The sequence below is a fragment of the Anser brachyrhynchus genome (assembly GCF_964034855.1).
Source record: "Anser brachyrhynchus genome assembly, chromosome: 12".
Taxonomy (NCBI): Eukaryota; Metazoa; Chordata; class Aves; order Anseriformes; family Anatidae; genus Anser; species Anser brachyrhynchus.
Genome location: NC_137707.1, coordinates 13680856 through 13705338, shown reverse-complemented (window position 1 = coordinate 13705338; position 24483 = coordinate 13680856). Strand labels below are relative to the sequence as shown.

Genomic DNA, 24483 nt, shown 5'->3' with positions numbered 1-24483 from the left:
AGCAGTAGGTGAGAGGAGAGACCTGCTCCTATATACTTCTGTACTTGTGAGCGTGTACTGGGACAGCTTCGTGCTTCTGGTATGAAAGAGTTGCGGCTCCAGTCTCAGGAGAGGTTGGGCTGGGAGCAGGAAGGTGTCAACTCACCTGTTTTGGCTCATCGTCCCCAGGGAGCAGGAGGATCACCTACAGCATAGCCTCTTGTCACTTTGACAGTTTTGTCTCAGGGTCTGCTAGGCTCCAGGGTGGCTTCCCTCACTGGAGAGAGGGTGCTCAGATCTTTCCAGGTAGCAGGTATGCGATTCTTGTGGTAGGCAGTACCTGGTAGGCAGCTAACTGCTGTAAGAAACTTGGTGGTTTTAGTGCCATACCTTCCCTGGGTACACACTTTCACTAATTGTAGCCTGCCTACCATGTTAATTGCACGCAGGACTGTGCTGGACATGTCACCCCTGAGGTGCTGTCAGCCCACTAAGAGGTGCTGTTGCAGAATACGTGCTGAGCACTTACGGAGGCCAGCCAGCTGGGCAGCAGAACACCATGCTGTGGTCTCGGCCCTGGCATGCATGTGCTTGCCTAAAGCTTTTCTGCACTGAGGAGAGACGCAGGTGTACTTTCAGATCAGCCAAGCCAGACAATGTAGGCAACGGGCTTGCAGCAAGCTGGGAAGCGTGCACATTCGTTTCCTCCTGAATCTTTTGGGACGGGAGAGGGTGACTTTGGTTTAGCCTGCTATGTCTCCAGCTCCAGGTGTATTCTCACTGAAGACAACCGGGGTGGTGTAAGACCACAGCTAGCAGCAGAGGAACAGTAAGCTCAAAGTAAGGCAAGTTGTGATGGCACAAATACTCTGCACCCTCAGTGCAGAAGCAGCAAGGGCTTTGGGCATGACTTTATTCTGAAATGGATTAGGAGAGAGAGATTGACACGATCTTGTTCACACTATGACTTGTTTTCCTAAGCTGGCTTCTCTGTGCACTGCAGACACTTTCAGTTTTAGTGTCCCTCTGCTACTGTTTAAACTGCTCACACAGACAAGGACATGAAGCTAGAAACAAATGCTGAAATGTGCATTGAACTCTGTGAATCACTAATTCAGGTTAATTTCTGAGGCACTATTACCTTTCTGGGCAACAGCTATTCACGAGGAGAGAAGTCCTTACTCTGAGCTGCTACAGTAGAAAAAAGACAAGTAATGGGAGATTTCAAAAGAAAAAAAAAATCAAAAATGTTTGGGTAGTTGCAAACAAAGGTTATAGATACCCCAGCTATTCACAGTGTAGTCAGCTAGGCAAAGTTGGGAGTAAGTTAATTAACAAAAAGAAATTACATATTCTACTGCATTGTCAGCCCAAGAGTGTGTTTGGTAGGTCTTGGAACAGCCTCCCAAAAGGCTGGGAGGAAGCTGTACTTTTTGAAGCTTACTGCTTTTTAATAATAAACAATACACTAGAGGGCATACCAGCCTCTACTTGAGCAAGCCAGTTATCTCTCCGATCCTACAAGGAAACACCCTTCTGCCTCAGGTGACTGAGAAGCCAAATTTGCAGTTAGCATTGGAAGACCTAAAAAACAACACATCTCTCTTCTCCCACACTTCCTGTTACGTACAGATAGCCCAGTGAAATTCCAGGTGACATTAGCTACTTGATGGGGAGGAGGAGGGACCCGAATTTAGACTGTGCTTTTGCTGGCAGCCCTCTCTAGAGATGCTCTTACTGGGTACATATCTATACTTGCCATTATGTGTAGCTGCTTACAGCATACTCTGATCATTGAGGAATATATGAAATACACACATGCCCACCAAGAGTGTAAGCAGAACAATACAGAAAAACAAAAAAGGCCAGAATAGCAAATGAATAACAAGGTACAGAGTGTGAGCAGCTGAGAACAGAAGCTTCATACCAGGCAAGACAGCCTCCCGCAGAAGCTGACCAGCTCAGCTACGTGAGGATGCACATTTCCCACCAGATTACTGCACTGCCAAAGCCAAGAACCCTGGCATTTGATGCAGGGTACCAGCAGCTTTCAGTTATTGAAGTGCTGAGTTATTCAAATGCTTCGTGAGCAATTTTTCAGGATCTGGCTGTTACCCGTTTGCCAAGGAGCTGAAAACTGAAGCAATTCGATACAGTTTAGCTGTAGACCAGACTCAAGGAATGATTTCTGCATTCATAAACACACAGCAAGTTAAGTTCTGACATCGGGTATTCAGTGAATTAGGATTAATCGAGATGAACAGCGATCCGTGGGGCTTGAAGAAAGTGTGGCTAAAATCAAGTAACCTGTTGTCAATTGTCAGTTCCGTTTTTTTGTTTGTTTGTTCTTAAACTCCAAAACAGAACTTGAATTAGGACATAGGAAATCCCTGTTGCACAGCTCCCTCTTCAGAGGGCACTGATCCAGCACAGGATTTCGGCAGCACATTTATAAGTCAGCAAAGGGACCTTACAGGGAAGCCATGTGCCTGTGAGCACGCTACCTTCAGGCACAGCAGAGCCCCGGTGCAAGTTTCAATTTCAGGCAGGCATCGAAATGCCCCAGAGGGGCAGGACAATGGCCTGAACCCAATTCCCAGTGCACGTACCAAGGCGCGGTGCTGTCCAAGAAACCTTTCCCAGGAATTTTTAGCAACTACCGTGCAGTCCTGCTAGTGTGATTTTAGAGTTCACTTTGTACTTGCCCAGTGGCTTAACTTGTTGTGAACAATTCCCCTCCCATTCCCGAGAAGAGGATTACTGCGCAATAGCCCTGGACTGAATCTTACCCGTACAGATTGTTTGCCACTTATTTCTTGGTGCAGGTTCAGCTGCGCACGCTGCTTATGTCAACTTGCTGCTGTGTGCCAGCCAAGGGCTGCTTTATTTCAACAAGCAACTGCAAGCTTTGTATCACTTCAGCTTACAGGATGTGGATTGTACATTTGGCAAAGACAGAATTGTTTTTACGGGAAAATAAATGACAAATTTGTTGTCAGAAACCTAGCCGGGGGAAATCAGCCGTATCAGAGGTCTGGACTGTGACCGCAGGACTGACAGGCACTGCAGCGACACAGGCTGCCAAGAGCAAAACAGAGCCGGGACTGGAAGTGCCTGATGTGTAGCCCTGGAAGTCAGGCTGATGGGAAAGCTGCTTTCTGATCACAGACACTCTCTGATCAGTGAATGGACTACAGAAATGCAGCTAAGCAAGCACTAGGATTTTGAATGTAAAGAGCAAAAGAAGAGCTGGAAACAGTGGGAACAAGTACAGCAGGTGGCAGAAAGCCCGAGACTTATGCCAGGAGACTGTTCCATAATCAAGTCTTACAGCTTGCTTGCTTAGAACAGCACGGGTGGCTCACCACCCTTTTCACCAAGAAGCTGGATTTGACTAACAACCAGGTTCTTAAAAGGATTCAAATGAGCTCTTGCTGCAGATTGGAAGTGACAGAGATCCACGCATTTGGCAGCGTAATTCTTCATCTTGAAGGGGTGAAGCACTGGCAAGGGGCTGTTCTGGAGATTAGAACACATTGCAAGAATTAATTTCCCCATTCAGCTGCCTGCCCCGTAGCGAACAGTGGGCTGCTCGTTTTAATTTGGTATTAGCAAATAGACAGACCAGTTACAGGAGGCGAGTACTGCTGACAGCCCTGAGAAGCTACCCAAGAACATCCTTTCACAGATGTGATGGACTGCCTACTCCCCGCCGTGTTGCAGATTGATCCATGCAGTGGTAGACATGATGAATGGTGCAGGAGCAGGAACACTGGCACCCAGCCGCCATCCTGTTCAGGGTATTTTTAGCTTCTAGTAGGAATTTGTTTTGGCAAAGGTTCTGAAATATCTTTATATCTAAACTACAGTTCTACTGTAGTATTTTAATCCAATTTAAGAGATCCCACACAGTAATAAACAGTTTTGAGCCACGGGCCAAGAGATTTTTCAATACCTTCTTTTGATCCCATTATGTACTGCTACCTCTTTATAAGTATGCAACAAGCTTGGGTGTGTAGTTTGTTTTCCTCATTCCTGAAATACACCCTTACCCACCTCAGTATCTGCAGTTTCATCCAGCAGTAGCAGGGAACAAGCAGCTGGAAGCACAACTTCCTGCAATCTGGGTGTGGGGAGAGCATCAAATATGAAACCGACCACTTCCTACCTTCCTATCCTGGAACTGGACAGCTTTCAAAGATCACCTGGCTTAAAAGCCAGCAAGAAGATGTTTTCCTTTTGGTGCTTCTAGTGCAGTGGACTGCAATTTACCCAGGAAGCAGCACATCCCTGCAATGAAACCAGGGGTTCTCTAACACAGAATAACTCTATATGGGAGCACAAGCCAGTAGCTGACAACAGAAGTTGGAGGCAAGTTCCAACAACTCAATTCCAAAGCTAGCAGGCTTATGGTCCTGCATTTCAGTTTGACTTCACGTTCACCTCCAGGTTCTTAAACCACAATGCAAATACGGTAGTAGACATATCCCCAGCTTGGTGTATACAGAAACCAGAGAACTGCTTCATTTTCCAGCAAATAACTTAGCTGTACACAACTCCCCAACTAAATCACAACAAAAGCAGTCAAACCAGTCTATGTTTTAATGGTAAAGACTGATGCCGTAACTACAAAATATATTAAAATACATAAATAAGATCCTGTAATAAAAATTAGTGTTTCAAGGTTATACCTCTGCCTTACGTAAATACCACATCTGCACTTAAACTCTGATGCTCTCTTCAAGAAGCTTCCTGTCCTTTGGCCTGCATAAATAACACTTCTTGCTTGATGGCTTAACTAAAATCCTACCTTTGCAATTACTCCACTCTACAGTGGAGCAGGGAACTGAATGAAATGCTTGTCATTTTTGGTCCAGTACCTGCCTACTGCATGGAAACATCACCACTACACAACTGCTGTTCCTCTACTCGTTTTAAGAAGATGCTGTCCCCACACGCATTATCCTGAACAGCACATTAAAGTTGTTGCTTCTTATTGCATCCCGACAAGCAGTGATCACTTGTGTTTTAGGTTTGCCAACTGTGAATAGAAAAAAAAAAGAAAAAACAGTTCAGTTACTGAGTAAAAAAAAAAAGGTACAAATATTTATAAAGCTCAAAATGTAGGGGGTTCTTTCAAAAATTTTTACACAAACAGCAAAGTGCCACCTTGCCTTTTTCTTAATATATAACTAAAATCCTTTCTTTAAAGAATTTTCCATAGCTGTATTACAGGGCAGCTTAAAGGACTTGTTGAAAGGGGAATGCTATAAATACAAAAAAAAAAAAAAACCTCCTTCTCCAAAGACCTACAGAACTAGTAATAATATAAACAGCCTTGCTTAAGTTGATAGCTTTCTTCCTTTTTTTTAAACTAGGTTATAAATGAAGAACTTAAACACTACTTTAAAACTGTTTTTAAAATTGTGTTCAACAAAACTAGTGATTTCTATACCTGAAAACTGCTTTGAACTGTTCTTTCCAAAATATTGTGATCCCAGATTATATTGGACACTCACAGCTCATTGTCACAGGCAATCGGCTAGGCCTGAGCAATGAAAGGTTACTTCCACCAATTTAGCTTCAGGGCAAGCAGCCTGAAGCCACTTAAGCAAACCAGGTGGCCTCCGAGATGCATCTTACCTGCCTCAGTGGGATCCAAGACTCCCTGTGCCCTCCAAATACACATACTTACCACGTAACCGGCCTGCCCTCTGGATTGCTTGGTTCACGGCTTTCAGATTATTCAACAGCTCAGTGTGATTGTTGCAACGAATTTTGTATTGATTTATTAAATCTCTGTTAAGATCATACAGCTCGATGTACCGTGTTTTCATGTTTTTCCTGGGGGAACAATCAGCACAGTTAGTTGAATCTCTGGGGACAAGAAAATAATTCCTGGTCTGTCAATATAAAGGTGTAACAACGCATGGTTGTGATGGCTGCCACCGTTACCCCCATGGCTGCAGCTACAAGACAACAGACTTGTCTAGACGTGTTGGTTAACCTCATTATTTAACTGAAAAGGAAGTCTATTTTTGTAGTTACGTTTTCCGAACAGGAGATGCCACGTTCCCCAGTGAAAGTGACACTGCTCCGCAGTAGTTCAGACCTCTTTACTGTCACCCTTCACAGTCAAGGCAGGAAATTAGCAGAACACAGAAGTCAGTGTGAAGGGACTGGCACTTAGAATTTATTTCCTGGTGTTCTCAGAGGTTCACGCACCACAGACAGCTTTTAATTCCTTCTTCCCTTAATGTGTCTTTTCTAATATATCATCTTCTCAAGGTCAACTCTTCCTGCCTGCTCCACGCTAATCCCCTAACCCTGCCCTTTTGCCTTCCCCAGGTTGGTTCTCCACCTAAAGAACAAGACAAGGCTCAAAAACAGTTCATGGGGGAGCAGCCAAGGTACCAGCTCTGCATGAAGAATTGTAACTGGACATCCCCCACATCACACAAACGCTTTTGTGCTTTTCTTTGCCTGAAAAGCAAAGACTGGCTGTTCTAACCCAACCCACGCAAAACGGCAACTGCTCACATGTCTCCCAGGAGTCGCGCATCTTCTGCCTGAACCAGCATGCTGCGGATGAGGTTGGAGTGCTCAGCCATGTCAGCAGTGAGCCTCTGATTCACTGAGTGGTGCTCGTCCACCTGTCCAAGGCAAACATTCCTGAGAAAAGGCCCCCTGGTATTCTGGGCATACAGGTACACCTCAACCCAGTGTAAGAGGAAGCAACGTCCCACCTTAACCTACCTGCACCCCTAGCACCATCCTCCTTCCCCTAACCCCTGGCTGCCAGAGCAGTACCTTGTCCCACAGAAAGAAGTGCTCTGCAAAGATGCAGACCTTATGCCCTGACCCAAACCCACAGCTGTCTTCCAGACTACATATTTACATTATTCTAAACGTTCATCTGCTGGGGACCAAGACCCTGTTCCATACAACAAAGAATAAACAGAAGACTGAGGGAACCCCTTTGTCCTTTACACAGAATGCACAGCATGCCACTGCTGGCTGATTTACACCAAGAAGATTAAGCAGCTTAGAGATCCTCAGCTTTTCCTCTCACACAAATGTCCCCAGCGACTGCTTAGCTACCATTTTAAAAATGCCCAATGCTTCCTCACCTTGACCAACACTTTCCTCAGCTCCTCAAAGTACGCAGGGAAATCTGCTTCCACCTGCAGATCTTCAATTGCCAGAAAGGAGGCCATTGACTGGATAATGTCACCAGCTAAATCAATATCATCCGTGCTAATTGAAATCTGTCAGAAAGGACAAGAAAGCACTTAAAGGCTCTTCCATGTCAAAATATCTCCCGAAACTGCTCAGCAGGACTGCCTCTAGAACAGATATCAAGGCTCAAAGCAGTTCACTCTAAGAGGCAAGACTGATCCAAGAATAAGCTTTAAGGCTTGCTGGAGATAAGGAGACACCAATTTCAAAGGGGCTTTTATTTAGGCTTGGGGAAAAAAGGAATTTGTGAATACAAGGCCAGTGCCGGAGTTACGGGCAGCCCCTGGGCCTCAAATTGTGGCTTCCCACTCTGTGTGGGAACAAATACCTTCCTACAGATCTGTAGGCTAAACAATTTGCTTTGTTGAGTGGCAATGGAATTTTACCCACTAAGAGTAGCACAGACTCAAAAGTTGCCAAAATCATCCCTGGAACTTGAGTACTTCCTCTGTCTGTTCAGTCCTCCTACATTTTTACAGCCTCCTCTTGGCACCACCTTTAAGTTTCGCTGGTGTATAATTACATGGCTGTTCCCCTTGTCTGTGAAGTTACTCACCTCTCCGCCAGACTTGATTTTGATGAAGAGCTGACCTGCATTACGAAGGGAAGTGAAGCAAACCTGAAAGGGAGCACTCTGAAACTCTGCATCCTCCGGCAGCAAGAAGCTCTGGTTCAGCCACATAACAATCTTGCAAAAAAATAAAATGAAGAACGAAGAACATCGGCCATCACCTGTGCAGAAAGTCTAGAGAGCCATGCAATGCCCCTACGTGTGCACAGGGCAGCAGGGCTCTGTTCAGGGTATCTTGGGAATTTCATTCACTAAGTTTAATCCGCTAAATGCATGTCATGAACTTGTTAGGATGGGGACAGTTGGCTCCCTGCTCCTAAGCTGAATATTTGTAAGAAAATTATATCTGACAGTGTAAAACCACAGCTCAAGGTCAAAGCATAAGACCAGGCCTGGAGACATAAGAAAGCTAGGAAGCAAGCCGGTTCTACTACAAGAATTTAAAGGAAAGTGTGTTTCATCTTGTTTTTTTTTTTTTTTTTTTTTTTTTTTTGTTGTTGTTTTGTTGTTTTTTTTTTCTTTGGCTACTTAATGCAGGAAAGGTGACACAAATATAGCAAAGCCTCACCGATATGAGGGAAATGACCAGCTCTGATCACTACCATCCCACAGTTCAGATCCTTCAGAACCAAAAGTACAGCACCACTGCTCAGCTGCTAGGTATGTGAGCCATTACCTGGGCACTGCACTGCCTTTATCCTGTTCTCTATTTATAAAATTCATCACTCACTACAGGGTTCCTGCCACTGGCATTCTATCAGTCATCACAGAGCAAACAAGATAATATCTGAAATACCTCATGATCTCAGGTCATTAGTTCCTGCGGCTGCAGGAATTCCTGAAGCTGGGAATGTCTCAAGTGAAGCATTTTTTAAAAAACAAAAAACTACCAAGTCAAGCTGTAATATACAGACTGCAAAGGCTAGAAACGCAGTCCACTGCGTAATAATCTTTGCTCTTGGAAATCTCAAGCTAACTGCAAACTCTCCACTTGCTATGAAAAGCACCATCAGTAAACAGGACTAGAAATTAGGAAGCAGAGCAGAAACTCACCCTCTGCGGCCTCTCATTCATTGTACAGTTAACAAAGCTCAGCGGCTCCGTGGCTGAGTCCGGGCTGCTCAGGGCATACATGGAGAAGCGGGGAAGCTGTCTCGTCAGCTCAAAGACATGGAACTGTGTGCTGGAAGCAATCGAAAGGGAAAATACAGAGACAGTTACAAACATAACAGTGATTCACCTATTTGCAAGGGCTCCTGGTTCTTTTTTACCTGGGTATTAACATCAGCAGCAATGTAACCAACTGCTTACTGCTGGATAGCAGCTGGAAACAGTAGAAATTGGAAATTCCAGGGTTATCGCATCTCTTTACGAGGTTGAATGATTCCTTCCTATTGCTTTCATTTTCCATAATCCTTCCAATGAAATATATTCTTTAGGCTTACACATTTAAGATTCCATTATGTGACTGGGTATTTTATGAGCAGCCTTGCTGAACTATTAAAAGCAGTAATAAAGACAAACAGAGGAAACAAAAAAAGGGAATTTAGTTCCTTCTGTTCTTCTGCAGTGCTTGGCCAGCACTCAAAACACACCTCCCTGTTTAGGGAAAGGATGCTGCTTCCTGGGACGCCGCCAGTTCTGGCAGATGTGAGCAGGGAGAAAGTTGGGTTTTTTTAAAGTATATATGAAGAGGAAAGTGGAAAAGCGTTGTCTTGAAATCAGGCATATGCTGCTTTCTACTTGCCCCAAAGTCAAATGGATACAGGGTTACTTTGTAGCTTGAAAGACAACACAGTGCCTCGAGGTTTGCCCAAGTATTATGGTACGAGCTGCCACCATTCAGGCCCCTGCAGCAGCAAACCCTTAGAGCAGGCAGTCTGGATACAGCCTCTGCCTCTCGTGGCTCCCTCCAGAGACCCACAAGAAAGCACGCTTGGAGAAGAAACGCTCGCTGTTCCCTAAAGGCAGAGCCAGAGCACAGCTGGTCCCAGTAACTGACTGGAGCAGAGTTCAGCATAACAGTATTTTTAGGAAAGTATTCGAACTCGCCTTCCACTAACAAGAGAAGTGAGGCATCAGGGAATTAACGGTGCAATTCCCATGGGACAAGTATGAAGCCACATCACTGGTGCTTCCTGTCACACACACTTAGCTCCGGAGACCAGCAGAGTTCACAACACAAACCTCACCTGTTCCTGTAACCCACGAAGGCTTTGATGTGCAAATCCACGGGGACATCTTTGGGTGGAGTAAGGGGAACCCGAACACAACCTGAGAGGTTCTGGAGACTGGGGTGTACCACGTGGCTCTCTCCTTCAAATATGCCTTCAGCAAAGATCAGCACAGCACGGATGATTGTGTCTTAGCAACGAGAAGAAAAATTAGTTTCTAAATTAACAGCCGTCCTCTTGAAAAAAAAAAAAACACTTTTTTTCAGAACTAAGCACAGGCAATTTCTTACACCCCTCCTCTAAATTGTTAACATATCGCAGATGACCATCACTACCACATCTGGATCTGACCGTGTCCTCAGCATACCTGGTGCTAGGTGAATAGGCTGTTTTGGGGTAGTTCCTGTCCTGCAGCTGAAATCCAGCTGCATTCATGCAACACCCTCATGAGCATGGTTGTAGGGACTTAACTGAACAGCAAGTGAGCTCAGTGCAAAGCTGCTGTGGTAGTCTCTGCATTCCTTACACTGTTTACCTATGTACCAGGTAATTGACCCATAGACAAACAAGACTGTCCACTAATTTTTGGAACAGATTTTTTAATGTTTTTTTGGTCAGCTGGTTTTTGTTTGCTTTTTATAACAAAAATTTTATTACAGAAGTGTATCCCTCTATACTGACCACTGCACTCGCTCTTTCACAGGGGAATAGCACGGTGCTCCTTTTTAATGTTTACAGTCAACATAAGGAATGTTGCAGGGATCACCAAAACTAATTTCATCCAAGTTAAATGTTAATTGCCTTGGAAAACAAAACACAAGTAGTAAATTCCAGCAAACTCCTCCCCCTTCCCCAGACCCATCAAAGGAGCACAGCTGATTCAAAACTGTGAAAGGAGAGCAACCACAAAGGGGAAATTACAGACAATAAAGGGGAGACAGGCAAATCATCAGCTAAATATAACTAAATGTTTGCATGAATTTACATGGAAATAAATGCCAATGGTTGCAGGTTACCACTCACCATTTGTGGTGGAAATACACAGCTCCACGTGGGCAGACTGGCTGTCAGAGCCCAGATTAACTGACAGGGAGGTCTGGAGTTGGGTATTTGCTGGAATCACACCCCTCTGCCCATCAGCTTCCTTCAGTTGAGTGTTCTGTTCAGCCTGTTCCAAAACACATACCCTTCAGTATCAGAATTTCAAGATTCTCATTCAAGCAACCTAGAAAACATCTGTATCACTTCTCTTTTCTTGCAGGAGAAGGCTGCAATACAGCAATTCCCAGACACCTCCCGTATTTATGAACAGAAGCTGGATTAGGCACGAAGCTGTGGACACTTGTGCTCACTTGCTCAAGTGCTTCGTTGTTGATGGAGCTCAGCTCTGCACCCAAACCTCCATTCAGAAAAGCACTTTACATATATTTAACTTTAAGCAAAACTCCATGCTTTTGCTACGGTGGTTATTTACTTTTCAAACATAAGCCTGCTCTTTCCTCAAACTATTTTTCAAAGCCCTGTAATTCTGCACCTTCCCCATCAAGCCACAAGCGCGCTGCCTGTGTACCTTGGCAGTGCTCTCACACAATCCCCTCCGACTCCCCAGTTGGCTTATGCATGGAAAATTACAATTTTCAGCCATAAGCTGATGCGCGGGGCTGAACAAAACCCAGCTCCAAACCCAACTGCTCCAGTGAGCTGATGAGGCAAGGAGCATGTTACTTATTACAGAAAGAAAAGCAAGTTCTGAACTTGCACAAGGCGCGAGCCAGACACGCAAGCAGGAATCCCAGGCAGACAATCTCACTGCTGATTGCAGGTTACAGCTCTGACTTGTCCAGGCTGCCCCACGACCTCCTCTCAGATTACAACAGATTTATAGCAATGGGAAGACAGGTTTTAGCCCTACACATTGTTTAAATAGTACCTTGGCGTTTTCCTCATAATTTCTTAATTCCAGGAGCAGATTTTGTTTCTTTTGGCTAAGTTCTCGGATCAGGTCCTGCTCAGCACTTGTATCCATCAGGTTTCCTTTCATCTCCTCACCTCCTGGCAGATAGCCCCGGACTGCACAGAAACAAAACACACAGAAAAATCTGACACCTGTAAAGAATATGCTGCCCAACTGTGTAACCCCAGTAAAAAGTTGTAGGAACACAGAAAAACACATTCAGGGTGCACAATGCCCTCCGATAAAAGGGCTTGCTTTATTATTTGCAGGTCAATCATTCTTTTTAGATGAGAGCAAGCCAGAAAATACACTGATACACAGAAAAACAATGTTCTCAATCCTACAATTGACCTCGTGTGAAAGGAAGCCAGTCCCAAACAGAACTCTAATGACAAGCATTGTGAGAATGAAGAGGCTTGCCCATACAGTGTTTATTTTTGTATTACAATTTAGTAATTATTAATATTATTTACTATTACTATTTAGGAGTGCCTTTTTTATTAATTAGTTTTTGTTTATTCTTTATTTTTAGCCCTGCCTAAAGGGATCCCCACTGTGCCAAGGTTTATGACAGGTACATCAGAAGAGCCTGATCATGTTCCGTGATATTAACCTACACAGCTCTGCTAGGTTACTGCATACAACATCCCCCTTCCGTAAGCCTGGGAAAAGGGTTTAAATGCTGAAGCCAAAGTCCAGCACTTCCCAGCAGCCTGTGATTAAGAGAGACAGAAAAACACTGCGCTATTTAACAAGGACAGGCTTTTGTTCCAGTGGGTTGTGCCAGACCTGTTTGTCTCAGGTCAGTGAAGCCAAGCAGTTGGATAATCACACCAGTGCCTTTCCTGGAGCCATCATGTATGCCTGTAAATTCATGCTGAACTTATTTAAATAACCTACAATCGTATCTGTTTCCAGTCACAGTAACCAGGTCTCACTGCCTGAAAGTCTGGTGGGACAAATCCACCGGTTCTACAGTCTCAGAAGAGCATTTTCCAGGAAACGAAGGGCTGTTGACATCCAAAATTTCTAACACAATTAACCACTCATCTTTTGAACAAAACCAAAATGCACACACCTTAAGCTCTCTAACCCCCTTTATCCACTGTTAAGCAACCCAAAAATTATCACATATTTCCCACATATTGATTTTTCATAATGTTGCCTGAAAAATCGTGGTCTTTACTGAGCATGTTCCTCTTTGCATTATTAGGAAGGGACATTTTCTATTAGGCAAACAAATTTTGATGGCTTCTTGGATCATAATGAAATGCACACTGATTATCACAGAGAAGGTGATATTCAAAATCCTGTTTGCAGATAGCCTAACACAAAATTCCCTTAACTTCTCACAAAGCAAAGGGAATTTGGCACACAAAAATGCCTGTGGAACCGAAACAACGGTTGGGTAATCTGAGATGACGTGATGTGCCTGATATCACCGTGTGTTAAATTAGTATCCTGAACAATGCTCTTACCTTCACCATCAACTGAACAGCAGATTAACTGGGTGCTCCCGTCCATCCTGTAATCCCCCTCCACCACACCTGCTATCGAGGAGGCAAAGTTGTCCTTAAAGATGACCTCCCCCGTTCGGTCACTGCGCGCATCAACCTGGAACAGCAAAGAGTTCCAAGACACAGCATGAACAAATACGCTAGCTCCAAAATAAATGTCACGCCATACTCTGGGTTGTTAACTGAAAGCCAGCTCCACTCATGGAACTGCAGATGGATGAACCTGCAGTTCTGCTGATCAGAATACTCCAGATGAAAAATGTGTTATCAAATGACCTCTAGACAGACTCAGCCAGAAGGGACTGCTCTTCAGAGATGCTTTCCAAAGCTACAAACAACAGGAAGAAAAAAAGTTGTCCGCAAGTCTGCACGGGGAAGGTTGTGCACATGTAGATGCACCAACGATGGGACTAAACTGTAAACCTTAATGCAGTATTTACAGTCTCTTATTTGCTGTCCTTGACTGATGAACTACCTTTATGCACATGTCACAACCTTTAGTTATCTTTCAAGAGAGAGGGATGGAGAGGGGAGCTCAGGTCTGAGCAGTGTGTCTCTTCCAAAGCATGGGACCAACATTACTCTTTCTAGGAGCTAGGGACTGTTTCAGACCAACAAGCAGGGTAGGCTGCCAGTTGAAAAGAACAGAAAAAGGAGTACAGCAAGGAGAGGTTCTCTCTTTAATGATGTTATACACCTAATCCAACATAAATTACAACATATCTGGGCTCTAGACTGCCAGCTTGATATGAAGTTAATTAAATTCCTCCAGGCTAATGAGAGTAATGAGAGGTGCTACGAAAGAAGCACAGATTTACCAAAAAAAAATTTGCAAGCTGTGTCCAAGAGAGATTTGGCAGCTAGAACAGTCATTTCTGGCAAAGGGAAATACCAAGCAACAGGCTTAAGAGACTAGACTGAGCTGTATAGCATGCCTTTACATAGGATTAAATAATACTTTGATGGATTTACTCTAATCCTGCCACAGTCAAGACCGACGCCGTTCTCCTCTTACATAACCACTCCTTTTTTCCCCTGTAGTTTGAGAACATTCAGGGTACACGGCAGATTATTAGCATGCGCCCAAGACACAGCCGAAAAGAGACACTTGAGATCTGTAGGATGTGGCATATGATCTCTGCTACTATAGAAACAACTTGCCACACCTTAGCAATTGACTCTGAAGCAAGCAGAGGAACATTTTCTCTGACTGATCTTGCATTTGGCACAGGATTCGCCAGACAAAGTAGGTTTACAATCATAATTCTTCAGCGCTCACTTTTCAACAGTCTTTTAATATTTTGTCTGTTCTACTTCAGAAAATTGAACAGCCTTGTTAAAACACAGCTTCCAGATTTACACCTCCTCATTTTCCCCCCTTATGAGCTCACCTTCCCATTGGACCAGCCAGTGATCAGCTCGCACACACCATCGGAGTTGAGGTCAAATGCATGTATGCTCATTGCGTGGTTCTTAGACTGAGGACAGAAAACAAAGAACAAACTACAATGGGGTATGTTCTCTAATTTGCACATGCTTGATACATGCAAGACACTGAAGAATGAGTTCACAGAAAGGAACAGAAAAACGTCTCTTAAAAGGAAGTTATAGCATCACTATCTGCAAGATCACACACATCTTTGAAATCTTTGCTCTTGCGTTGTGAATCTAGTCCACTGCTCTCAAAGAGCCTGATTTTTCCCTTGAATAATTTTCATCCAAGCAGATGATTAGAATTCAGAAAGTATAAAAAAACAGATTTTATAGAAAAAAATATCAGTTTCAACATTTTCCTAAAATGAGACCACTGAGGAAAGCCATTAACCTCTTCCTGCCACCTCCCAAGGAATCCTTATTGCTATTGAATAGGCTCTTCTAATCTGTGCTATATTAAGAATATTAAAATGAAAGCTCTTCCCAATAGTGATTTGCTACAGCAGCTAGTTGCTTTTGATGTAGAAAAATTAGCTTTGAACATATACAATGCAAGACGAATTCAGTCTTTGAAAAAGAGTTTATTGATTCAACAATGCAGCCAGAGGCATTTTCTAACAAATAGTTCACATTTCGCTGTTGCATCTCTGTTCCTTAAGTGACCCTGCAAAGCTGAAGCATCCCCAGATGTATGGTTTTACCAGTGCTGTTAAAGCCATCATCAGTAGTCCCAAAAGTGCTGAAGGAACTGATACGTTACTAATTTTGCATGCATCTATAAAAATGGGTAGATTTTCTAAAGACGAAGTTACATTAATTGCTATGCTCAGAAGAAAATTTCAAATTCTTCTGAGGAGTTTTGGTGTTACCAGAACGACCAGAGATTAGCCACCAAATCCTCAGGAGAATTCAAACTTTATGTGATGACATCCCAGCACTGGACTAACCTTAATCCTCCAGTAGCGGGCTGTCTTGTCGTAAACTCCGACCGTCCCGTTAGAAAGAGCGTAGCCAAAGCGACTGCCGTACATGGGGCTAAGTGCTGTAACAGTCTTGTGGGGGAAAGGGAGAGGGGGAGAGAGAGAAAAAAAATACATGCATCAGGCAGGACACATCTACTTCAGCATCTTCAAGTACTAGAGAACAGACTATACGCCATCTCTATCACATGAACTGTACATTAATTGAAATTTAATTGTAAGTCTACTGTACGGAGCACTAAATATTGAAATAACTATTTTTAAAACTCAGTTTAACATGACCAAAGGCCTTGTAGGATTTCCCCACACAAGCTGCATTGCCAATGTTAACATACAATTCAGCAAAAATTGCAGAATTGCCCTCAAACTGTCTTTGATCAAATATTTACTACCACAATCAGCAGCCCAACTGCTCACAGGATTCCTGTGGTCATCAGTGCTAATACATTGCCACTGAAAACCTGTTCCACGCACACAACACTCCTTAAATCTTCAGGACCTGAGGATGCCAAGGAGTTCAACACGACACGGGCTGGGAAAGCCCTAGAGATATTGGTAGAAAACCTTTGCCTAAGATTAGCAAGATAAAAATTAACAGCTCCCACAGTCGGAGTTTTTCAGGAAGACAATTACAACAGCAGGCTAGGTATTACCTGAATAAGCAACAGCTCCAGGAAAAGACCTGAGAGCCATAACCCAGATCATTTCTCCCTCCTTTTGAGAACCATTACCTCACAGTTCTTCACTGAGCAAGGTCTCTCAGTGCTTGGACACACAGCCTTTTTCCATGCACAAACACTAGAGATTTTAATGTTGGGAGGAACAAGCACAAGAGTCTGTCTGGTCTCCCATACAAGGTAGCTCATGAGATTTCCTTAAAATTAAATCCTTCCTGAACTCCAGAACTTCTCTAGAAACCAGACCTTCTTGCTGTGAAGAGTCCCAGTGAAACCGAATCCACCCCTGCCTCTGCTTAAGTCACAGAGAAGGTGACAATCATCCCCACCGTTTAGCATGTGCACCTGAGTGTCTGCTTTCAGGCTACAGCCACTCCACATTGCTCTGCATGGTGTCCTTAATCAGAGCCCTTGGCAACAATTCAGTCTTACAGGCGGGTGTCTGCAGTCATGAAAGCAACATGTAAGCTGCACTAAGCTCAGCTGACTGTGCTCCTGGATTTTTTGCTACAGAGCATGGTTTCCAAACCCGTCACCATTCCCTCTCATGGACCTTCTCCAAAGCCTTTCCCAAGCAACAGCAGCCTCCAAATTGTGAGCACCCTGCGAGGACAGAAGACCCCAGCAACAGACAAAAAGTCACAGAGGTAGCAATACTCTCTCTATGCCCACAGCGTGCATTTATAAATTCAAGAATCAGCCTTTGTGATCTCATTTTCATCAAAAGAAGCAATTAAACACAGAAAATACAAACTATTTGAATCTTCGAAGATGTGCACAATGTGCAAAGCCACCGTCTCCTGAACTTGCCTTCCTAAAAGGAAAGGTTTATGTGCAGCTGTGCCCTTTCAAATTAGAACAATAAGACTGTAACAGGCCTCCTAAGGCTCTACAGGTGTGAATTTGAAACAACTCTACTGTAGATCTGGAAGCAAACCATACATGAGAGTGATGGACCATTCACTTCCCCTTCACTGGAAATCCCAACATGACTCTGGATTGGTTATTGCACAGATGGTGGGATGTATGCTATGTTATGCCCAGTTCTAATTCTATCTATATTAACAGCTCCTTTTCCTGGAACACTGCCCTCATTCATCTTTAAGAGCTCTTTCTAAGTCGTTTAATAGCTAACTAAGCCTTTTAGTCCTAACTCTGGCAGCAAGGAGCCCTCAGATCTTCGAGGACAAAGGTTGTACTCCAGGCACTACAAAAGTGCAGCCCTCTTTGTGCAGCCAGTGTACGACCAACTGCAATACTAACCTCCAGTTTTGCCTGGGTGGTCCCCTTGTACCCAGCCACACACCGTGTGGAAGCACACAGGGACAAGTTGTCCCATCATGATTGTGTCAACACTTTTGAGGAAAACAGTAGCAGAAGACGTCCTGCTGCTCAGGAGGCACTAAGAGCTTTGGTCAGTGGGCTCCTTCCCGGAACCACAATCACCTTTGGACAGGGCCCTGCTTTTCAGTCAGACAACAGTTACTTTCCTTAGTCTGGTTAAAGGTTTGTAAACAAATAAAAAAGCAAGAAACCCCGTGCAAATGTTATTAAAGATGTTGTTAAACCCTAACTTTTGCAATGCTAGCAGCATAGATACTGTGCCAAATCGTTAAGTAACTATTTAACTACACAATACATTTGAACCAGAGTAACAAGAAAAGCTTTATAGTACACAACATTTTCAACTTCATCCATAATTATAATAAACATTAGCTAGAAGTGATTTACCTCTGTTTCTGACATTTCTGCCACGATCTCATCTTCTTTAAATACTCGGATATCAAAATCTTCAGAGCCAACGAGAAGCTACAAAAATAATGAAATCTACCTTAAAAATGCTTAATCGAGGCAAGGAAATAAAAAACACAGACTGTTGTACAGAGAAAGCAAATAAATATTCCAAGTCCAGCGATGGAGGGGTTTCAACAGCAATAGGAAATGCTGCCAGCAGAACAAAGGGCACCCTCTGTCAAGACAAGCTTTCAGAAGTCCCCCATTGATCGAGTACCAGTCACGCTTTTTTGGCAAGTTGGACTCTACGAAAGCATACTGAAACATCTGGGGTAGGAATGAGAAAAGATACTTTGGAGCATCAGGGCTATGCTCTTTTCTTGCTGTTATAATTTGTAACTACAGTTATACACACCAAAATACTGCATTGCCTGTGCTGGAGCAGGGGGCGTACAGCTCAGTTCTGACTTACTACAAACAGCCGGAAAACCTTTCACTGACCAGCCAGCCCTCATGTAAACGCTCAAACCCAATGAATTCAAGTAACCATCACTGCCTCTCCTACAAACGGTGGCTGCCACTACCACAAAGCAAGGGCAAACTGGGCTTTAGCTTGATGTAAATGATTACACAAATAGGACATCAGCAGTCAGTGAGGTCTTCTGCATTTGCATTCCTTATCATCTCTGTATTTATTAGCTCGTTTCCTACTTCCTAGGTTTGAGCAGGTAGAAGGTATAAACTGAAAAGGAGGTCCCATGGAACAGCACTTTCTAAGGATGGTGGCAAGCCATGACTTCTGTTTTACAAATTGAAAAAGCAAGGAACAGTTCTGCACTCATATAAACAATGACAGAAACTGAATTATAAATCCAAGTTTAAAACTCGGTAGTGCCTTTCCCCACTGGAACCAATGAGCCTTCCGTCTTTACTTGGCCGAACGGATGCAAACACATACTGAAGTTGGATTTAAAAAAAAAAAAAAAGCAAGACTTTTCTTCTTCCAAGGTGAAGGTGCTTCGAATTACGACAAACTAAATTACACAAGCCTAAGCTTACTGTAGCTATTGAAATAATTTATCGCAAATAAAATTCTAAGTGGTAGAGATTTCTTGACAAGCCATGACTCCACCATCTAGCAGCAACCAGCTAAATGCACAGAAAGCCAAATCAGTTACTGGTAACCCTGCGTCCCATAAAGGTGCTTAGAAGATGCTTTACTAATTTGATTTTATTGAAGTTGTCCACCTCGGTGACTTTCATCCCCCTGGACTCAAACGTGAAAAAGCAAGGAAAAACTCCCCCTCTGGCCCCCAAGTCTCTGACACTGTTTACTTTCTCACATCTTGCCAATCTAACACCCTAAGACAGTGACTCGAACGAATCAGTTTTGTTAGCTATTAAACGACAGAAGTCTAGTCACACAGGTTTAAAATTCGGTCTATTTTAAATGTAGACGTATTTTCACTGGGGGAAGAACAGAAATGAAGCTAGCACACTGACTTATCAGACAAAACAAACCAACAAAAAAAATCAACAGGTGTTTTTGTGCATTTTCTCAGTATTTCAGTTGTAAACCAGATGCAGTTTCACATAAACCACAGCTTAAAAAAAAATCATATAGACAATTAAGAGTAAAAAGAACCCAAAAAATCTCATAAAATGCATGCTGGGCTAACTGGCCATGTAAGTTGGTTGGTTAAGGCATCCAACCCTGCCTAGCTCAAAGCAGCAACAGATTACACCAACTGCTGAGAATGAACCTTTGTCAAGCAGAAAAAAAGAACAAAAAAAGCACTTAGAAGCCCAAGTGCAAAACATTTACAGATAGTGCCACAGATCAGTTTCCCTGTTTTCTCACAGAAGGCAAGAACCTTTATCCACTGCCTCTGCTTTCTATAATCATCATCCGTTCTATAACCATTTCTTTAAAATGCCCTAAAAGAAGCTGTGCTGAAATTGACTGTAAAACCTGCAAGATTTTCTGTTTCCTGAAGATCCCAATCAAACAAAGGGTCTGCACCAGCACAGCAGCTATAAGAAACACCAAAGATATAGAGGCCATTTACATGTCACTATAAACATGACATAGTTCAAGGAAACATCACAAATGAGGATTTTCTGGGAATTCAAGAGATCTTAAATTAATTCTGATTAAAACTGGAAGATGACAAAAGTAAGTAGTTTTAGTGTGGTGACTTAACAGATTATTTATTTGCATCTGAAGCATACTAGGAAGCCATTCGTTTTTCTTTAAAATTCATGTTTATACCCATGATCCTTCAGTTCACACAGGATGGAAGAATATTTACAAAAAACAGAAAATGCCACCCAAATTCACAATGTCATCCATTCATTGCAGTCTGTGTGATTAGAACAGCAGCTGTTTCCTAACATTTGTCTCACATCCTATCAGCAAGATGCATGCCACTATTTTCATTTTAAATCCGAAAAGTAAGGAACATACTATTTCTTCACATCACTGTGGAGAAGAAACAGGGAGAATGGAGGCAAAGACAGACTCTGTGATTTTGGCAATCACACGTGAAGTGCTTCACAGCACAGCTTTTTAAGGGCTCACTTTCACGTGTAAGATGCTTGCATATTGTACCTCTGCCACTTAAGAAAATATTTATAAACATATTCAAAAAATATGACTGAAACAGATGCCTTGCAACTGATGATCAGAGACATTTCATTGTATTTCCCCTGTATTTCTGGTGTGGTTCAAAAAAACATGAGAGAAGTTTCCATTGCAGCTGGCCATCTATCCACCAAGGCAAGGCAGCAATACTGTGAAGCCCCCAAACATGCCTCGTTTCACACATTCCAAGTAGTGCCAGAGAGCAGGGCTGCTCCCTGTATGTGGATTGAGCAATGGTGCCTGGTTCTGCCAGACTGGAGCCTGAAAAAGGGACAGCTTCCCCACAGGGATCACTTTCACTGGTAATATGTCAGTTGTATTTGATAATTCACTTTTTTTTCCTACCACTGTAAGACCACGATAACAGCTGAATTCACGTGTAAGTGGTTACAAACAAACCTCGGTTTTGCCATCACCATCAAAGTCGCACAGTGCTAATGAACGAACGTTGTCTCCAGTAACCTAAAACGAGAAAGACCATCTTCAACACTGATAGCTGTCAGAAGCTACATTTTTTCTCATCTCAGCTGCAATGAGCGCAGTCAAGTACTTGAGTAACATCTGAATGCACTAAATACATGGTCAAACACACGCAGTTTAAGCTCGGAAATAAATTAAGAAAGATCTTCTCTGTTCAACAACCAAATTAACATATATATTAAAAAAAAATCCATAGCAATTAGTGCCACCAAACGAATCTTTTAACAATATCAAAGGCTTTTATGTGTAGCCCTACCGTCCAAAAAAGGTCATTTCCTTCGTAATCAAAGCCCTGCAGGGCACAGTTTCCACCAATAATAGCAAGTGGAGATGCAATATCTCCCAGCTTTCCAAGAACTATTGCATTGGCTCCATCTGAAACCTACAGAGAAACATTAAAGGGAAACGAAACAAAACAAATAATGTGACATCACAGCACACAAATTAAAAACGCTTCCAATGTTACCACATTTGTCTCCTTTCTAGCAGTGCCAGGCTTGCAATGGAACCTGGGTGTGTTCCCCTTCCACTTCGTGGATGCAGGTACAGCGGGGTTGTCATATGGCAAGACAAAACTGACAACCACCATTTCTGAAAGGGGCTAATGATAAACCATACACGAAGTCGGGCCCACTGGCTAATTAGGGAAGTTATAAAGCCAAGAATTAAGGTGTTTTGACTAGTTATGCATGTGTTGACAATTAACCTTTTACTATGAACTGAGAAGTTGTGCTGTCATGTAAATCCAAGACCTCTTCAAGTTGTTCCTTATGTTTTCTGATTCCTTCCTAAAACCCACAATTCCTGTCACTACCCATGACCTGGGCAGATTAGGGTGAAAAAATGAGCTCAGCTGAGCTCTAGACACCTAGTAGAATTTCTAAGTTTTGCCTTGCTAGGTTGATGTGTTACGAAAACGTGCTCTCCCTCACACACACGTGGGTACGCATCCTATTAATGCTTTGCTCTCCCTCACGCGTAGGTGGGTACACATCCTATTAACGCTTTGTTCCCCCTCACACATACCCATCCTATTAATGCTTTATTTTTTGAAATATTCCTGATAGTCTAACGGGAAGGGGTTCTGAATACAGCAATATAGGGAACGCCAAGGCCAGAAGCACAACTAACTGCCGCTATGCGCAAAGCGTGACCTGCAGAACGCCAGGACGGCCCTGCGGAGGCACCGGGGGAAGGCAGAAAGCTAACTCGCCTCTCTGTAAAACAAGTCCGAGTTGTTGTACACATCGTAGGCCAGCAGGCTGGTGGCGGTGCCCACCAGCAGGCAGTCGGCGGCCGGCTGCGGGCGCAGCGGCCCGGCGCTCAGGCAGGAGATGCCCTGGTTGATGTTGAGGAGCGAGACGGCGGCGTCCTGGCTGCTCGGCACCATGCGGCTCGGGCCGGGCCGCTGGCCGTGGCCGTGCGGGCTGTGGACGAAGACCTGCGGGGAGCGGGGGGCAGCGCGCCGTGAGGGAGCGCCCGGCGCCGCCCCGCGCCCCGCCGCCCCGCCGTTACCTTGCCCGCCTGGGTGGCGGCCGCCAGGCACGGGTGGGTCCCGTCGAAGCGGCCCAGCGCCACGGTGCGGGGCAGGATCTTGTGGCTCAGCTTCAGCGTGAACACGGGCACCAGCATGGCGGCGGCGGCGGCGGGACGGGGACCGGCACCGGGACCGGCACCGCGCGGCCTAGGCCTGGGCCTGGCGCCGCCCGCGCACGGCGCCGCGTCACGGGGCGGAGCGGGCAGGGGAGGCGGGGGGGCTGTGAGGGGCCGGGGGGCTGCTGGAGGGGTAGGGGGGCAGTTAGGGGCTGGGGGGCAATTGGGGGAGCGGTTAGAGAGGTGGGGGGCAGTTAGAGAGCTGGGGGGGGCAGTTGGATTGGTGAGGGGGCAGTTAGGTGGGGGGCAGTTAGAGAGGTGGGGGGACAGTTTTAGGGGTGCAGGGGCAGCTGAGGGGGCAGGAGGAGGCAGCTGGCCAAGCAGGGGGGCAGTTGTGGGACTTAGGGGGGCCAGAGGGGGCAGTTGGGGGGCTGGAGGGGCAGCCGTGGGTCTGGGGGCAGTTGGCAGCACCAGTGAGCCCCGTGCCTTCCCCTCGGCTGTGCCCTGAGGAGCAGCAGCTCCCTGAGGTCAGGCCGGGTTTTTCAGCCAAGGGGAGGAGGAGAAGAGCCGTGAAAGCCCACCAGGAGTTAAATCTGGCCAGGAAAGAGCCACCTCAGAGCCCTTCTGCCTTCCTGCTGCTTGCTGCAGGCGGGCGCCTCCGTCCGTACTGCATCTGTCTTCTGTCCGTCCCGTTGATGTACAGCAGAGCCAGGAAAATGGTGTCATCCCCTTTTTAGCATTCATTTCCCTTAATTTAAAAAGCACAGTTACAGAGAGCAGGACAGTCCCTTCAAGGCACGCAGCTATTTTATTTAAAATAAAATCTCAGCGAGCTGTGCAGAGGCGAGGGCCTTCCCAGCCCGTTTTCACGGCTGCCATCCATCAGCTCCGGGGCTCTCGTAAGCACCAAGAGTCACCATCACGCCTTGCACGGACCTGAGGATCCAGCGCTCAGTGCTGGCCTCTGTAGCTCCCAGGGGAATTTGGCTTTACCAAAACACAGCTGGCACCGTTTGCTGGCTTCCTAGGCAAAGCTCAGCTGCGCGAGGAGCTGGCTGTGGCAGCGGCAGGACGAGCATCGCTGCCCACCCAGGAGCTGTTTATTGGCAAAAACTTCAAATATAGCTCGAAATTCACCATGTCCTTATCTGACCGGAGCTTCCTGCCTGATGTTCCCTGGCAAGATGTTAAACCCTGCTCAGATATCGAGCAGTGGGTGGCTGGGTTAAATGTTGCCAAAAATCACCATCGCCAGCCCTCCGAGGGGGGATAGCGAGGGCTGGGGGAGAAGCGGTGGGGATGGGATGGGGATGGGGATGGGGATTGGGGTTGGGGTTGAGAGAGCCGCTGCCTCCCCAAAGGCATTGGCTACGTGAGCTTTTTCCATGGGCACAGGACCAGGGCCACCGCTTGCACGGTTTCTGGCACTGGGCAGATGCAGGCTATGAAGACATCAAGGAGAACATGGCATCCTTTTATTTGGTGTGCTTGCACGGAGGGGGTTGGT

The 24483-nt window shown here is 44.8% G+C and overlaps 1 protein-coding gene across 2 annotated transcripts; it reads right to left on the bottom strand.

Moving 5' to 3' along the window:
* Nucleotides 1–4563: 4563 nt before the first annotated feature.
* Nucleotides 4564–23108, bottom strand: BBS2 (Bardet-Biedl syndrome 2). Of its 2 annotated transcripts, XM_080551873.1 has the most exons (17): nt 22899–23108; nt 22597–22824; nt 21640–21765; nt 21303–21365; nt 18257–18334; nt 15816–15920; nt 14826–14912; nt 13396–13531; nt 11894–12033; nt 10987–11131; nt 9982–10153; nt 8843–8972; nt 7775–7906; nt 7110–7247; nt 6520–6632; nt 5675–5823; nt 4564–5020 (listed from the first exon to the last, which is right to left on the bottom strand). In XM_080551873.1, the coding sequence occupies exons 1-17, from the start codon at nt 23013–23015 to the stop codon at nt 4914–4916; spliced, it is 2166 nt and encodes a 721-aa protein (XP_080407999.1). In that variant the 5' UTR covers nt 23016–23108; the 3' UTR covers nt 4564–4913. The 2 variants fall into 2 exon arrangements, with proteins under 2 accessions (XP_080407999.1, XP_080408000.1); XM_080551874.1 differs by lacking the exon at nt 22597–22824.
* Between the last annotated feature and the right edge of the window lie 1375 nt (nt 23109–24483).

Bases quoted from the DNA above. Each gene is read 5' to 3' on its own strand.
- BBS2 (XM_080551873.1), bottom strand. From the start codon at position 23,015: ATGCTGGTGCCCGTGTTCACGCTGAAGCTGAGCCACAAGATCCTGCCC. The intron at 22,825-22,898 runs GTAACGGCGGGG...CGCTCCCCGCAG, and splicing joins CCGCCACCCAGGCGGGCAAG to GTCTTCGTCCACAGCCCGCA. The intron at 13,532-14,825 runs GTGAGCTCATAA...TTGCTGTTCCAG, and splicing joins CTGGCTGGTCCAATGGGAAG to GTTGATGCGCGCAGTGACCG.